The 16,840-nt window shown below is 45.3% G+C and overlaps 3 protein-coding genes across 5 annotated transcripts in view; all 3 read left to right on the forward strand.

Annotated features, from left to right (window-relative positions):
* Positions 1–1,380, forward strand: part of tnks1bp1 (tankyrase 1 binding protein 1) — a 19,665-nt gene extending 18,285 nt beyond the window's left edge. The window contains exon 10 of the mRNA XM_068594323.1: positions 521–1,380. The gene's annotated coding sequence lies outside the window, so the exon portion shown is untranslated. The remainder of the gene's footprint in view (positions 1–520) is intronic.
* A 902-nt stretch (positions 1,381–2,282) lies between these two features.
* Positions 2,283–3,456, forward strand: LOC137796516 (beta-crystallin B3-like). The gene is made up of 5 exons (XM_068594491.1): positions 2,283–2,357; positions 2,445–2,560; positions 2,678–2,810; positions 2,890–3,032; positions 3,138–3,456. The coding sequence occupies exons 1-5, from the start codon at positions 2,283–2,285 to the stop codon at positions 3,454–3,456; spliced, it is 786 nt and encodes a 261-aa protein (XP_068450592.1).
* Positions 3,457–4,278: 822 nt separating this feature from the next.
* cita (citron rho-interacting serine/threonine kinase a) overlaps positions 4,279–16,840 on the forward strand; it is a 36,106-nt gene continuing 23,544 nt past the window's right edge. For all 3 annotated transcript variants that reach the window (XM_068593578.1, XM_068593577.1, XM_068593579.1), the window contains exons 1-12: positions 4,279–4,407; positions 4,762–4,884; positions 5,004–5,145; positions 5,639–5,814; positions 6,796–6,897; positions 9,179–9,321; positions 9,695–9,788; positions 9,876–10,082; positions 10,231–10,384; positions 11,725–11,914; positions 16,023–16,128; positions 16,647–16,790. In XM_068593578.1, the coding sequence (XP_068449679.1) occupies positions 4,783–4,884; positions 5,004–5,145; positions 5,639–5,814; positions 6,796–6,897; positions 9,179–9,321; positions 9,695–9,788; positions 9,876–10,082; positions 10,231–10,384; positions 11,725–11,914; positions 16,023–16,128; positions 16,647–16,790 (1,560 nt within the window). In that variant the 5' untranslated portion in view covers positions 4,279–4,407; positions 4,762–4,782. The remainder of the gene's footprint in view (positions 4,408–4,761; positions 4,885–5,003; positions 5,146–5,638; positions 5,815–6,795; positions 6,898–9,178; positions 9,322–9,694; positions 9,789–9,875; positions 10,083–10,230; positions 10,385–11,724; positions 11,915–16,022; positions 16,129–16,646; positions 16,791–16,840) is intronic.

Here is a 16,840-nt window from a genome sequence, read left to right on the forward strand (position 1 = left end):
ACAGAAGAGCGGCGAGCAGGAACATTTTGACATTTTCGGCATTTGGCTTCTCCCCTGAAGTCCTGTAGGCATTATTCAAAAGGACTAATACGCCTGTGAGTCATCACAGCAGACAGCTGCATAGGTTTCTGCGATAACAGAAAGCGAAGGGTTTGAACTTCCAGGCAGCGCTGTCATGTGTCTGTTTAAAATACTGACGGCAAAGACCAAAACAGGAAGTGGCCCATATTCCTGGAAAGCTTTTTCCTGCCATGATCTAAACGGCCCAGTGGGCTGAACACATGGCACTGACAGCAGCTCGCAGCAATACTTCTGCTCTTACCTCCACGTACATCAGCGGCATTAAGTGAAGTAGACGTGTTTATGCAACAGATTATGGATTCAAGGTCCACTCGGGCCACCTTTGATGAACATGAATGCACTCGTAGGGAGCGTACTGACAGAAAAACCCATCCAACAACATGCAATGCTGTGATTTGAAAACTTGTTCCTGAACTTCTCCTCCTCTGGTCGCTTGAAGGAGACACTGCGCCGTCGCTGTTCAGCAGGAATCCATCCGTCCTGACAGACGCCTCGCCAAGACCGCTCCATCTCCATCTTCCAGTGCCTTAACGTGGACCTTCACCGAGAGGCCGTCAAGAACCTTTCTGCCTTATGAGTGAAATATGGTGCCATGGCTTCATGATGTGTTCATGCTATGATGTGTCCACGTCGTGTCTGCTGCCGTCCAGAGGCTCGATGGAGGACGCAGCGTCATTCAGAGCAAAGCCACGGCTTGTCTTATTGTTTAAATGTGTTGGTCCGTCATACGCTGACGGGGACTGATGAGGCGAGGCCTTCAGCAGGATATCTACCTTCACACAAACACACACGTGTACATAAGATACTGAGTATAAATAATGCATTGCACCTTGTGTGTATTTTAGTTTAAATTGTACAAAAAAAATGCCCTTTACATCATCTTTTTAATCGCAGATTGTCTCAAGTAAACTTGTAAGCACTTTACTGTTCCTACAGTCCAGCTAAGCAATAGGATGATTAAGCACCTAGCTGTAGTCACATGGTCAATGTTTCCATGTGTTACACCATGAATGTCGCTCTTCTCTTTCCAGGTCCACAACGCTTAAAGATGCACTTCCTGGATTTTTATAAAAATGCTCAATAGCTGGTCAGAGAAATCCACAATGAGCTCGGAGGGAATGTTGAGCAAACCGTCCTATAAGAGATTCAGGAAGTGTGTTTTGTAAAATCTTTAACCCAGAAATCTGCTCCGGATCTTGTACGTGCCTTTTTAATGTCGCTGTAATCATTTAAGATCAACATGCTGTATGATACGAGGAAATTGAGGGAATTTTATTAAAACTTTTCTATGAAATACAACACAGAGTGTATGTTTTTGATGGGGACGCCTGCACATGTCCGCCGGTCAGTTTTAAGACACAACTATATTTACGACGCATTCATTCATGTAAGGTAACCTGAATGGATGCAACTTGTTGAACGCTGGATAAAGAGAAAGGTAAAGAAACAAATAGACGACAGGAAACCCGAGTGCAAATTATCTGGGTGGGGCCAATACTGCTGAGTGAGACTGATCTCTGTTCATTCTCTTGGCTGGCAGTCAGTGCGTGTGTGTGCCCACCATAGGATCATAGTCAGGATGGCAGCATGGGCAGAGCTGGGCAGCGTGTGCCAGTGTGCCAGGGCCAGAGGGGCAAGCCTATTGAGAAGCAGTGTGATGGACACAATGGGTGCGACAGACTTGCTGCATCAACAGGCTTTTTGCTGCTGTGGCCAGAAATAAACCATAAATACCCCCACCGGCCTCCAACGACCGCTCGCCAGGCCTCCACACTCACGCACACCCTCACACTGAGACGGGCAGAAGAGAGAGAAAAGAAAGAGGAAAGACGAGAGCGGGGCTTGTACATGGTGCATTGAAGCACAAGCCATCCAGGTAAAAACTGAGGATCATCCCCTCTCTCGAGACAGGACTTTCTATCTGTCTCCGCTTCTATCTGCATCCAACTGCATGCTTCTTAAGTTGCATTTTGTGTGTGCATTATTAATTTGTGTTCTTGCATATGCAACAAGTGTTTAAATGTATTGGATTGGATTTCATAGATTTAGAGCTGACGCCTGGTACCTGTGAGCATGTTTTATATTGTTTCAATGCAGTAAACACTATTTTCCTCTATAAATTCAACCTTACAGTAGAAGTATATCTGATATCAGAACTTATTGCATTAAACAATGCAATTGCTGTGCTTTGTAGAAGCAAAATGACAGACCAGCAAGGGAACCCAGACCAGCTGCCTGCAGAGAAGGGCCAAGGAGGGGCCGGAGCCACATACAAGGTACCGAACTGAACAAAAACGCTGCTGCATCGGGACTCTGCCGATGGTGCAGATCACACATCATCTAACTCTCCACCTGTCTTGCAGTTGGCAGTTTTTGAGTTCGAGAACTTTCGCGGAAAGAAGGTGGAGTTGTCTGCTGAATGTAAAGACGTGTTGGAGAAGACGCAGAGAATTGGCTCGGTCATTGTGGAGTCAGGACCGTGAGTAATCCATCCAGTTTCAAATACATTTTTACTGCATCTACATCCTGTTGTCCAGCTGTTGCCCTCGTGTAGGGTAACTGTGTGCATTTATACATTTTTTTCCCATCCCTTCAGATGGGTGGGGTTCGAACGTCCGGGTTTTGCAGGAGAGCAGTTTGTGCTGGAGAAAGGGGAGTATCCTCGCTGGAGCACCTGGACCAACTGCATGAGTAGCTACAACCTGAGCTCATTCAGGCCTCTGAAAGTGGTCAGTCCCATCTGTGTGTAAAATGAGCAGATGTTACATCCTGACAAACATGCTCAAAACCTTTTGCTTCTCCCTCCAGGACGGAGCAGACCATAAGCTGCACCTGTTTGAGAATGCAGGCTTTGAAAGTAGAAAGATGGAGATAGTTGATGACGACGTCCCCAGCCTGTGGGCTCACGGTTTCCAGGACCGTGTGGCCAGTGCCAAGGCTATCAATGGAACGTAAGATAATTATTAATAGTAATGAACATTGTTGTTTTTTTATTTTTATTTAAATTTAAGTTTTTAAGAATATGTAACACACTGCTCGTTCTCTTTCCTCTGAAGGTGGGTGGGATACATGTATCCCGGCTACAGAGGGCGCCAGTATGTGTTTGAGCGTGGAGATTTTAAGCACTGGAACGACTGGGGAGCCACTGCACCTCAGATCCAGTCCGTCCGACGTGTGCGGGACATGCAGTGGCACAAGAGAGGGTGCTATATTGCTCCTGCGCCTACACCCCCCAATCCCAATCCCAATCCTGCTCCCGCTCCCGCTCCTGCCCCAGCTCCTGCTCCTGCTCCTGCACCTAATCCCACTCCCACTCCCACTCCCACTCCCAATCCTAACCCTGCTCCCAACCCCAAATCCCAAACTCAACCCTAACTTTAACACCAGCACCTCCTGCACCAACTGGAGCGGGCTAACAGCAGCTGGCCAGTCTCCAGTCTCTCCACTGCGACCCCTGTTAGTCTAGAATATTTGACCCTGACATTTTGAAAAACTGTAACTGACCATGATGAAACATGTAATTCTGTTGAAAATAAAGGTTTTGGCCCTGGTTTTGGTTATCTGAAAATCATTGCACGTTATTTATTCTGCATAAATGAACACTGGACAAGTATTTAGAGTCTTGTAGAGATTGTACGTCTGGGAGCCCTATATGATTATTTTATTGCTCACACAAGTCTGTTACATTTCATTGAGCATTTGAAAAGGGGTAAGTTTAATTGATGTGCTGTGAAAGCAGCAGGTATGTGATGCATGCAGGTCTGTATGATACATTTTTTACATTATAAATAAGTTGTTACCCCTTTAAAATAAGTGGCAGGTGTCCCAACAAATATAACAATATAAAACCAATTAAACAAATCAAATCAGATCGTCAAAAATGCACAATATCTTTAAAAAAATAGAATATAAAAATATAAAATTAACTAACACACCAAAATAAGCCAAAATAAAAAATGATGAATACTTTTCGACTGTATTATTAATTTCCAATTCTAATATCGTGATGATTCAGTTTCCGTTTATGTACATTACACATTACAAAAACAAATCCTTCTTCTTCGTGAGTCTTTCTTTTGTCATGTTGAAGGTTGAACAGCGACAAGCCCGGAAACGACACTGATTGGTCGAGAGCAGCAAGCAGCACCCGCCCATGAGATCCCAGCGATCCAATCACACGCCGGCTCCATTCAGCAGGCTCGCGAGGTGGGCGGCAAACGCGCAAAAATTTAAAAAAGTAGACCGGAAGTAACGTTGAGGGAAAAACAGCGCGCGCCGACACGTCAATACATTAAAACTACATCATATCACCTGCATGGCGGTCAGGTGAGTAACGGTGTGTCCCGTTTAGTCTCCGTAGATGTAACCGACCGTCAACGCTCGTGTTTAGTGACGAAGGAAGCCAACGTTTCCTCGGCGTGTCACCTTGATTCCTATCGCCTCGTTCTACTGGCTTCCTTTGCAGTGTAACTTTTATTGTTTTTTTTGTGCTGTTTTAATATTGTACGGACTGTTTTTAATGTTTGACAACATGTAATGTTCGTTTTTATAATGTGTTGATGCTTGTAACGCTTTTATATGACGCCATTTGAATCGCCTTGCTGTTTAAAATGTGCCATACAAATAAACGTATACGCTCGTGCATATCAATAATCGGTTCCCCCGTGTCATTCGCCTCAGGTTATCTATTGTTGAGACGCCATGTTGAAGTTCAAATACGTGAGTCAGGGCAGCCTGCACACGCTGCAGTCCTCTGCGGACCCCATCACCAGCCGCAGTTCGCGACTCAACCAGGTGTTTCAGGTACAGATAGTGACGTCATTCACTGTGCACCCTGCCTTTCCACTGCATTATAAACCCAGTTCCCCAACTGTCATTAGCTAACTTCCGTTTCCTGTTTGTGTTGCCCACGTTGTCCCCAGGGCCGGGTCAGCCTGTACGGGCAGCAGGGAGGCTGTGCTGTGGGTCGGGAGGAGTTCCTGGAGGCTCTCCTGCTGCTGCACGAGGAGTGCATCTCCCCAGAGCTCATGAAGATACACCATGTGGCAAATTTTGTTAATAAGTGTAAGCATACATTTTACATAATGTTCAGGATGTATTATTTAGTTGAGGCATATGCAATTACGTTTTCCAATTACATACATTGATGCAGTCTGCATTGCATCACTTGATGTAGTTGGATCATTTTAATGTGCATATTTTAAGATATTAGGATCATAACAGTTCATTCAATATAAAGTAACATCCTAAACAGAGATTACTGTAATTTACACTTCACAATTAGCAAATATAGACCACCTAACAATATTGTTATGTTATTTTAAATACCAGCAAGATATATTTATTTAATTAATACAAATACCAAGTGTATGTGTGTATAACTTTGTATCTCCATAGATTTTAGTTTTGTTTGTGGTATGTTTACAATTTTTACATCCTGAAAGTTGTTTCACTTAATTTCTCAGAAACAATGAGTAACACGTGTGTGTGTGTGTGTGTGTGTGTGTGTGTGTGTGTGTGTGTGTGTGTGTGTGTGTGTGTGTGTGTGTGTGTTTAGTTTCTGAAGTGGTCTCAGAGCTGCGGGCTATGCAGCCGGGGCCTCATGACTTCGAGTTGCGTGCGGTGGTGGGTCGGGGTCGCTTCGGCGAAGTCCAAGTAGTCCGGGAGAAAGCCACCGGGGATGTTTGTGCGCTCAAAGTCATGGATAAGATGGTTTTACACATGCAAGAAAATGTAAGTGACTGCTGTGAAAGAGTGGTAACATTTAGAAAGTGTTTTTTATTCTTTACCATGAATCATTTCGCTGTACCACATGAATAGGCCGTTCATACAGACGATATTTAAAATAATAAAATTAATGAGTTCTCCCTCTCAGGGTCCTTGCAGTCATGGAAAACCTGGAAAAGTTATAGGATTTTAAAATGATTATTTCCAGGCCTGGAAGAGTCCTTTTTTAAAAATAATAAAATCCCTAAAGTGTCGTAAAAGTCCTGTTAATGTGTTATATTCATGTGTTCATGACGTTCATTTACGCTGAGTTTGAAATAATGAATCTGTTTGAAAAGAAAGAGGCTCAAAATATCAGCAGCATACATACAGGCATCTATATAAATGTTTATTCTTTTATTCAAGCTATTGTCTCTCATTCATTTGTGTCATTTAAGATTTACTGTATGCTTTGAATCCTCATTGTTAGTCTAAATACTACATTTTATCACTTTTTACTGTCTATACACAGATTTCATGGACGTTTGGTTTAAAGTCACGGAAAAGTCCATCGGTTAAAATGTGCATGAACCTCTGCATGTGTTCAATCTTCTCTATGCCTTGTGTCAGCATGGCAGTCTGCTAAATGCCCGCTAGAGGCTGCTGTAGGTTTGAAACCACATAACACAATAGTAGAATAGATGTTAGTCTCAATATTACACGAGACAGAAAGGGGTCTGAAGTGAGCAATGCAACAAAATGACGCCCCACTTAAAACATTTGCTGCATGAAATAAAGCCTTGAAAGAAGGGCATGCATTCCTTGTGTCAAAATGTTTGTTTGATATGTGGATCACCGTCTCCTGCCACGGTTTAATAAAGATATCCCACATTTAATTTAATGGAGGCCTAAAGGCGTTCATGTGATTGATACACTTCTCACATTAACAATTTGTGCAGCACTGCTGTTGTATTTATTTACGCTAAAGGTCTTTTTGATTCTTCTCAGGTGGGTTTTCACGAGGAGGAGCGGAGGATCTTGGCTCTGAACAGCAGTCCCTGGATCCCTCAGCTTCTCTACGCCTTCCAGGATAAAGAACATGTCTACCTGGTGAGGCTGCAGAGTAATGTTTTAAGGGTCCTTTGCAAACTGCCGTCGGCCAAATGGGAGTAATTAGGTAATAAACATGCCAAGCAAATGGCACACACACTATGTAGTACTTGGTGGATGTATTATAGATTTTAATGCCCCGGCTCATAACGGGCCTTTATGTCGTTGTGTGGGTCTGACGGTACTGAAGTTAGTAACTGAAGTATACGAACTGCAAAAGCCGTGGTCCCTTGATCAACCATTGTTTTCAAGAGAGACTGTTTTAGCTCAAGATTTGTGTCTTTGCTCTTTGCACTAAACTGAACCAGACGAGGGTGCAATTCAATTAATATCTAAGATCTTATTTTCTGTGTGTGGTCTCCATACACAGAAAGTAACATATTATAAAGGCGCTGGTTTTTAATGTCACCATTTAGATTGAGTTGTTGCGTATTCACTTTAATCTGTAATGGTGTTTATTTGTATGAGCTGAAGTCATAGAACGAGCCTCTGATCCTTCTGGTGTCTGTTAATGGTATTTGGTTTGTTATTAATATTGTTTGATTGATACTGGTTGTTCAAAAAGAGCTCAAACGTGTAAGATCCCTCATTTTCCAACCTCAGTGTGTTGTGTTTTTATTCCTGTTTTTATGTGCTTCATGCACACAGTGCATGAATATACACGATATGCTGATATGTATTTTTTTGTTACATAAAGCTGTGGACAGGAAGACTATATTGGAGCATGTCGTGTAAAAACTGTTCCTTCACAGCTGTGGTTTCCAGAACGCAGCTAATGGAACGGTTAAGATCAGTCAGAATATTGCATGAGCTGCAACAGGAAGGGATCTGAATTGAGCCCTCAAAGGAACAACTTGTTCGTCGAAGAAATGCTTTGAAGCCTCTGAGAAAAAAAAAAAAAACATCACCTTCCAGCAACTTCCTGGTTGTGTTGTGACATCATGTTGGCCTGCAGTCTGACTCTCAGGACGTCCAACAGTCTCCAGGGACAGGGCCTCTGAAGTGCTGCAGTCTTCTTGCCTGTTATTGTCATGTAAATGTCATTCGCTCCTAAATTACAACTTTAACAACGTCACGTTGAACAAACGGCAACTGGGAGGAAAATGGGAGAAAAATGCGACACTCGAGCTGAGCTGAGTTTCCCCCTGAAGCTTCCCTGTGCTTTCACTTGGAGGTGAAACACCCCCTGAATCTCTGCACTTATGCATTGAATAATGATCATCTCCCTCGACTCCAGTTTAAGGAGGTAACCAGGCATATTTACCCAAATTGTTAGTATCCTTCTAATCGTCTAATCTGCAATGTGAGCGTTCTCCTCGGAGAGAGCGGTGTGAGCGTCATGAAGGCTGTTAAGCTCACAGAGGATCTATATCTCCTCCGATAACCCTTTAGACCGGCTCGGGGGGCAGGAAAAAAAGCCTTTCCTGTCGAGTCTCATGATGTCGACTGCCCTTTCGTTTCTCTGTCTCTCGCCCTCTCTCCTTACACCTTTTCTTCGTGCCCCCTCTCCTCCTCTTTTCACTCCCCCCTCCCTCTCTTCTGTCTCACCCTGCTCCCTAACCGAGCATGGAGGAAAATACAAAGCATCCATCTTTATCCGTGTGTCAGCGAGGCACCCCGGTCTCCCTGTTGCTAGGTAACACTGGAGAATGCTCGCCGTTCATTCAGACTCGCCGGCCATTCATGCACCAGCGGCGCTCGCTTGTTGTGGCGGCATGGCCGCCACCATACAGCTCCAATCAGCCTTTTCATCTCAGGATGCAGACGGCAGAAGGAAAAAAAAAAGAACTGGCGTCAAACATGACCTGTGTGGATTTGTTTTTCCAAACAAAAGATGCTTGACGAGATCTTATTTTTTTTTGTTGCGTTAACGTTGGCTGTAAACATGTCTTTGTTTATCTTGCGATCACAGAAACACAAGGACGTCTCGGTTATTTTTGCTGTATTTTTAGCAGGACCAATCCTTTTTGACTGCAGTATCTCAAATATCTCTGCAATAATATTCAGCGTTATGTAACTGAATCCATAATGAAGAGAACCGTCCTATGAGCCTGAGCTGAAATAAAGCTTTGATGCCAGCTCAAACACATGTGGCCGACACTTGTTGCCTTGTTTTTCTTTCTAAATATAGACCGGTTTGTTAGGCGTTCATAAATGATTCAACGGTGTGTGTGATACCTGTTCATTTTAATCACATTCAAACCATGCATTCATTCAAATGGAAAGTCCCAGCCATAGCTTTAGATGGCCAGTTAATGACTGCTTACAAATGTGTCTTCAGGCAATGGAGTACTTGCCAGGCGGTGACCTAATGTCCCTGCTGAACCGATACGAGGATCAGTTCGATGAGCCCATGGCTCAGTTCTATTTGGCCGAGCTGGTCGAGGCCATTCACGCCGTCCACCAGCTGGGATACGTCCACAGGTACGACCCCAGCCACTGAAATCAACCTCTCATTGACGAAGACGGCACGTTTTAAGGCTTTGAGGAACAATCCAGTTGAATAAATGGTGTTCCCCATCGTCGTATCCTCGCTAAATGTCAGTCTTTGTCTGCTTTTTTTGTTTTCAACGGAGGGCCAAACGCACGACGTGATTCAACATGAGAAATGTAGCATTGTAATTTAACCCGGAGCACTCAGTGTGATGTTACGCAACACAAAAAACATTGCTGCATTTTTACAAATGTATTCAATTATCGTCAGAGCGGTAGACATATTAAAGTACTCGGGCTACAAACTGCTCTGTAAAAGCAGCAGCAGCAGCATCAAATCCCTTTTTAAACTATCCACTTGCAGAGCCGTCAAACCAGAAAACGTCCTCATCGATCGGACCGGTCACATTAAGCTGGCGGGCTTCGGATCCGCTGCCAGGCTGACGGCAAACAAAACAGTAAGAAGATCACACAGTTTGCTCCACGCATTGACTCCTGGGATGCTCGACAGTGACATCATCATTTCTCATCAATGCGTTCCCCAGGTGTCGGTTCCCACAGTGCCCGTTGAGACCCAGGACTTCCTCTCCCCGGAGGTCCTGGCCTCCACGAACCGGGGCTCTCGCGGCGCCTACGGGGTCGAGTGCGACTGGTGGTCCCTCGGCGTCGTGGCGTACGAGATGATCTACGCCCGGTCGCCCTTCGCTGGTGCTACGCCCGCCAAGACGGCTCACAACATCCTTAACTTCCAGGTACATCTCAACTGATCGTATCTGACCGGTGACAGTCTGCTGTCCACTCGCCGAGGCCGGTTTACTTTAAGGGAAACACGCACGTCTGATTTACCCGATCGGTCTCGGCATCACGTCATAAATTCTCGGCCATGTTTTTTGCCTCCAGCGTTGCCTTAAGTTTCCGGAGGAGCCGCGGGCCAGTAAGCAGTTTGTGGACCTGCTGCAGAGCTTGCTCTGTGGAGCCCGAGAGCGACTGGGTTTCCAGGGACTCCGCTGCCACTCCTTCTTCTCCAGCGTGGACTGGAACCACTTAAGACAAGGTGAGGAGATCCCTCTCACTTTGAGACTCCGTTCGTCAGTGACGACGCTCAATTTAGCTTGAAATGACGCGTCGTCACGCTGCCGGACAGATGATGTATTACTAGTTGTCAAATATGAATGTTGTTTATTATATATACACACAAGTGTATGGTGTGTGTGTGGTTGCACGTAGACAACAAACAACCACTGCGTTGCCGGTGTTGTAGTAGAATAATGAGATTCTGTGTGCCGTTGGCAGCGGGCCAGCTCCTTCCTGAGTAGAATGGGAGGAAGGCAGACAGCAAAGATCTGCAACTCATCTGTTTCTCAACAGACGCAGGACACATCTTTCACGCTAGCAACACCACACACACTCTCTGTGCGGTGGCAATGTATGTATGTGTGTGTTTGTGTTGCCACCAAATCTGAGACTGCACCAAATGACAGTTTGACATTTTCACCTGACCAGTTTTGGGAAAACACACACCCATAACGTTCTCCTCAATGGACAGATCGGTGGTTCTGTAACACACACACACACACACACACACACACACACACACACACACACACACACACACACACACACACACACACACACACACACACACACACACACACGTGTAGCTGCGTTGCCGATGAGTGTTTATTTTGCTTTGCAGAAGAACGCAGCGTGTCTAGGGATGAATAAACCCTCCTTTTTTTCTGATTCTGGAGCGATTATCAAACATTACCATGCTGGTGCTTTCCTCTGATCAACACTGAATATTAATGACTGGTTGTTTGTTCAAAGTCCTCCTGGTTGTCAGCAGACTGTGATACAGCACAGGAGCTGTTTGTATTAGATTTTTATCATTGTATCCATACATTTTACTAATAAATATCAAATGCAATATTAAAAAAAATATAATCTCTATACATATTGTGTGAAAATATGCGGTTGGTTTATTGTTAATTGGACATAGATGGAGCTTGATGCTTCTGCTTTGGCTCCAGCTGATTAGCTTGCTCTGCTGCAGTGAGGGAGAGCGAGTGAGCATGTGTGTATGAGAGAGAGAGAGAGAGCGAGAGGGAAGGAAGGAAGGAGGGAGGGAAGGAGGGAGGGAGGGACAGACAGACAGAGAGGCAGCATGTGCATCAACGCGCGACTTACCGCACTCTAGGCTCCCACCGCTCCGTTCCTCCTCCCTTCCTTTCTCTCTCCCCTTTCTTCCTTGTTGTGTTCTTTTATTTTTCACATTTATTTTTCTACCACTTTATTCGTCGCTGCTTCCTTTTTTAATTTATTTTCCTCCCCCCCCCCGCCACCCCCACACCTCCCCCTTTGCCTTCTCTCTCACTCCATCCTTTCCTCCTGCAGTTCTCCCGCCTTTCGTTCCTGCGTTGCACGCCGAAGATGACACCTCTAATTTTGAGGAGCCGGAGCAGGCAGCCCCCCGGCCAGCCTCGGCAGCCCAGCGAGGAGCTCAGCCAGCGGGATTCCAGGGTCAGGATCTCCCCTTTCTAGGATGGTTCTTCAGCAGAGCGTTGACAACATTGGCCAAAACTGAGTAAGTGCTACCTGTTTACCTGGCTTCTTTCTTTACAAAGACAACCCCCTCTTGCTCCGATAGCCAACGCAGAGACCTCCTGCACACACACCTCTGTCACACACCTTTGTTGGTTAACAATGCTACCTCTGGGCTGCGGCTCTGAGGTGAGGCTCATTACACAGACCAGGTAGCCTCGTTCCAGGTGCCCCAGTGTGGCGCCCCGGGCAGTCGGTGTTGTGTCCCCATCATTAGCGTTATGCCTGTTGGGGCCAGAATGGGTTTGGCCATATGCTGTGTCAGGCGAGGAACGAGGGAGGAGAAGGAGGGGAGGGATCCCCCTCCTCCCCCCTCCGGTTCCTCTTCTGAGTCCTGTCTCTGCGCTGTGGGGTTGCACGTAGTTGATCCGATGCATCGACGGATCAAATGAACGGACCAGCGGGACGTGAGCTGCCGTTATGCTGCCGTCGGCGCTGATTGGTATGCGGCTGAGTGTGTCAATGAGGTTTGCTGAGAGGTGGAACCCCCAGACATACACTCCCACCCAGCGCTGCTGTTATTGTGCTCGCTCTGTTCCTGTGCAGCATATGAGGCTTGTGACTTTCACAGCATGGGGTGATTAATTAACCCTAATGGTGTTTGGCTTCTTCACCCTCTCATCATAAGGAAAAAGGGGATGGGTTTCTATTCCGTCGCCCCGTGGCAGCAGTGCTCTCGCAGGTTAATGGTCCTGGACACTGCAGATCATGACAGCAGCAACAGAAAGGGGAGGAAAAAGCGTGAGCAGATTAGGGGGGGTGGGAGAAAGGGACGAGAGCTCAGATTGTGGGAGAGAATCTATTTCTATGGTTACTACCGTGATGTTTTTTCTCCTTTCCCCTTGTCCCCACCCCCATCTTTACCCGTCTCATCGCCTCCTCTGATTTTCTCCCTCTCCTAATGTCTCTGTCCCTCGGTGTTACACCATCAGTCATCTTGTTCATGGGTTTTAACTGGAGCCAGTCATTTTCTTTGCAGCACTTGATTAAGGGGAGCTCATAGAATGAGTCAAGTGTGTGTGTGTGTGTGTGTGTGTGTGTGTGTGTGTGTGTGTGTGTGTGTGTGTGTGTGTGTGTGTGTGTGTGTGAGTGTGCATATGCATGTGCACACATCCTTTTTTTACAATGCCAAAGCGGAGAGAGAGATGAACCCAGAGTCGGGCATAATGGAATGCTAATCATGTGTTTTTGGGTTTCCTGCTACTCTGTTTTTTTTCCCCGTTCTGTGTGAACTTCCTCATTAGTCAAACTCAACAATAAAATCCCCTGAACAGCTTGCCTCATATCTGTGGTTCAATGTTTAACGTAAGCTTATAAACACCTGCCTTTTTTTAAGGGGAATATTGGACAATTCTGTGGCTTTTTGGAAAATATATTCATTCACGATGTTTGAGTATATCTTAGTTTTTTGGGTCAGATGGTCATTCAACACTTCGGTCAAGAGCGGGACGATGTTGACCAGATTGCCATGCATGACTACTGCCAGATGGCCATGGTGTGGATGTTCCTAGTCCCCAGAGGATGAGTCCTAATTATTTGACTGACTTTCCTATCAGTGCCATCATCATGTGGGCAGAAGTCTTCCTCGTCATGGAATCTCAGGATCTAACTACACAATTTTAAACAATTGACACATGCATGCAATATTATATCGTCTAATTTTATTAACCGGTCACTTTTAAGATAGAAAATGAAAAAGTCTGATTATTACAGGTATCTGTGGACCAGAACCAGCTCGAACAAACCGCACTCGAGTCAATAAAGCAACAGATTCCTCTGTTTTTGACGGAGAAAGCAAAGTTCTCCCTTTCGTAGAGCCGGCTGGGCCTTCACGTACCAGCATGCATTGCGTGCGAGCTATTGGCACTCGGAGGGTCGTTCCCCGGCTAAATCAGGAACAAGGAAGTTCTCTTTTCTTGTGTGTGTGTTTGTGTGTGCGGCACCTGGTTTTCTGGAGATGAGAAATCCAAAGCTGAAACAGCAGCTCGTAGTTCTTCACTGTCGTGCCACAATCGGACGCAGGAGGCATCTCACTGCAATCTCGGCTTTCTTGGGCAATACAGCGCGCACTGAGGGGAATTTATTGCTTCAATCGACTACATTCGCCATCAACGCTGATTGGACATCCAAATAAATGACGGCAAATTCAACCTAAAGCTCCTTGAGTCTGCTGTGGTCACCAGTTTTGCAATTATCTGCAGTGTTGGTTTAGTTAAAGAACACAATTAAATGATATTACAGTCAGTGGTCATGTTCCACTTTATCCAAAAATGACTGTTGAATGGCCTCTGGTCTAAAACCCTACTTGTGCGTGTGCATGGCTGCGTTAATGTATGTGTTACATCATTATAGATTGTGATTTGGTGCGTCAATTCCCTTTTACTTGGATACTTTTTCCCGAGTCCCTGTCTCCCTTTGATTCTCTTCAATAATGCAGTCTGCTCTGGCTACTCATTTATTTTCCCTCCACAGCGCAGAGACATGACAACCACACATCCCTCTGCTCGGGGAAAAGATCCGTCTGGCTTTCCTCCCTCCTAAAAGCACGCATTTCCTATTTTGCCAACACGGTGTTTACGGCGGTAAACATTACCCATGGTTCCTTGGAAACATTATCGATATTTAGCTCCAATTTTCAATGCAAAACAAGAAGCGTGCCAAAACAGTTGGAAGGGAAGAAGACCTCCATCCGTCCATCCGTCCATCCCTCCATCCGTCCTCATGGACTTAGATTCCAGCAGATAGTTAAGAGGGAGAACGGATCGATAATGAAACAACGCGATGCAGAAAACCCTCCCCGCTGAGGACGTTTAAATTGCCGTTTTATCTGAACAGTAGCCCCCCGAAACGGCTCCACTAAGCACCAGAGAACTTTATGAATTTTGATGTCTTGCATCAATTTTTAATTGGCAATAGATTCAGCTCGCTGGAACGCCTCGTTTAATCTGGATTCCTCTGAAAGGGCTGTTTGAGGATGGGAGGGAGGCGGGGGGGTATACTGTGTGTGTGTGTGTGTGTGTGTGTGTGTGTGTGTGTGTGTGTGTGTGTGTGTGTGTGTGTGTGTGCGAGATGTTTCTCGACGTAGAGGCGAAGGGAGCAGTGCTTGCTTTCGTGATTATTTTTAACACTGTGACTCAGTCTGAGTCAACTTTGTTAAAGATCCCTCTTGCTGTATTCATGAGCTCATTCAAACAGACCCATTCATTTATTTAGAAGACTTCTATTCACGGTAGAATTTTCTCATTTCTGGTCAAGAGATGGGTGGAAAATCAACTCCAGTGCTCTAAATTATTCCCAAAGAATGGCAACGAATCAGGACATTGCCTTCCTTCAACAATATAAGCGAGTGCGTTGGAGCTCTGAGTCGAGCCAGAGCTGAGCACAAATCCCCCGTCGCATCATGTTGTCAGGCAAACAGCCAACATTCCCAGGTCTCCTGGCTGATTTGTCCTGAATGAACAACCCAAAGAGCTCAGTTGAATGTTATTGTTGTCAATAGGCTTATTGTTATGAGGAGATATTCATTGTTATTTGAGTCTGTTTCCTATAAAGGAAGCCGTCTCTGCGTCTGTGTTTGCATGACGTGGCTCAGTTATCCTTTTTCTCTTTTTTTTTGGCGTAGCTGATATGATACGATTTGAGAATCGGAGATATTTTCATTATTCCGGCGACTGTGTGGTGAGTCAGTGGTGAGCCGGGTCGTCCTCCACTCAGAGGATCGGGCCAGTTCATGCGTCCTCGGGCAAGACACTTAACCCCAAATTGCTCATGTCGCTGTGGCTACGGTGTGTGAATAAATGTCAGATACTCCTGATGGGTGTGTGAATGATGGTAAGTAGTGTGAAAGAGCTTTGAGTGGTGGGAAGACTAAAAAAGAAAATACTAGGACGGGTCCATTCGCCATCATTTCCTACTTTCTGACACAATAGACATGTTTTTGATGAAATGCATTTGTGTATGCTTACAAATGTCCTGCAGATGAATCTGTTAGGTGCACCACGTGTGTACGGCGTTTGTGTTGATGAGGCAGGTGGTGCTTGTGTTTAGCATAAATAGTACTGAAGAACTTATGTTGTTGTTGTTGTTTTCAGGTCAGTGTCTGCAGGCCTCAACTCTCCTGCTAAGACCAACTCTATGGAAAAGAAACTGCATCTTAAAAGCAGAGAATTACAAGAAACTCAAGACAAATGTCACAAGGTGAGGAGGTTTCTTTTCATGCACGTTTCAGCGTTTCACGACAAACAAATCATCCTGATTATCAAACACAAGAGGCGGAGATGATGAGAGTAAGACCTCTGCGTTGACTGGAAAGTATGACATTGTGTTTTTAGTATTTCCATATTGTGGCACTTTTGTTTTCTGAGCAAGAAAACATTCAATTGTGTTTTTTTTTTTTACCAGACGTTGTGTGTTTATTCTGGCTTAAAACAGATCAACAGGCTTCTGGTGCTGCTGTAATCAGCCAAGTTAATCATGTTGTGTGCACAACTACCGCTTGTGAAGCATGCTTAGTTTGGGCAGCATGTAAAATATTTCAACTATCATTAAACTCTGCTTGATGAACCCTTCTCCTCTGATTTTAACAACCTTTAAAGAGCTGCACGACAACTTTAATACAGACAATTAACGTTTAAAAGCAGCCGTGAGTTGTCAAACCTTCTGTAGAGTCAGTCGCAAGGGAAACTGATAATTGTGCCGTTCTCTGGTGGATTCAGATGGAGCAAGAGATCTCCAGGTTCCAGCGTAAAATGACTGACCTGGAGTCAGTGCTCCAGCAGAAGGATGTGGAGCTCAAGGCGTCCGAGACCCAGAGGACCGTTCTGGAGCAAGACCTCGCCACCTACATCACCGAGTGCAGCGTGAGTCATAACAACAACAACAACAACAACAGCCGAGTCCGTGTGTCTAA

Source organism: Clinocottus analis, unplaced genomic scaffold, assembly GCF_023055335.1.
Source record: "Clinocottus analis isolate CAN_PGR_092001 unplaced genomic scaffold, fCliAna1.0.p SCAF_3, whole genome shotgun sequence".
Classification (NCBI taxonomy): domain Eukaryota; kingdom Metazoa; phylum Chordata; class Actinopteri; order Perciformes; family Cottidae; genus Clinocottus; species Clinocottus analis.

Excerpts from the sequence above, each read along its gene's own strand:
- LOC137796516 (XM_068594491.1), top strand. The coding sequence starts at position 2,283 with ATGACAGACCAGCAAGGGAACCCAGACCAGCTGCCTGCAGAGAAGGGC. Across the intron at positions 2,811-2,889 it reads CATTCAGGCCTCTGAAAGTG|GACGGAGCAGACCATAAGCT; the intron begins GTCAGTCCCATC and ends TTCTCCCTCCAG. Across the intron at positions 3,033-3,137 it reads GCCAAGGCTATCAATGGAAC|GTGGGTGGGATACATGTATC; the intron begins GTAAGATAATTA and ends TTTCCTCTGAAG.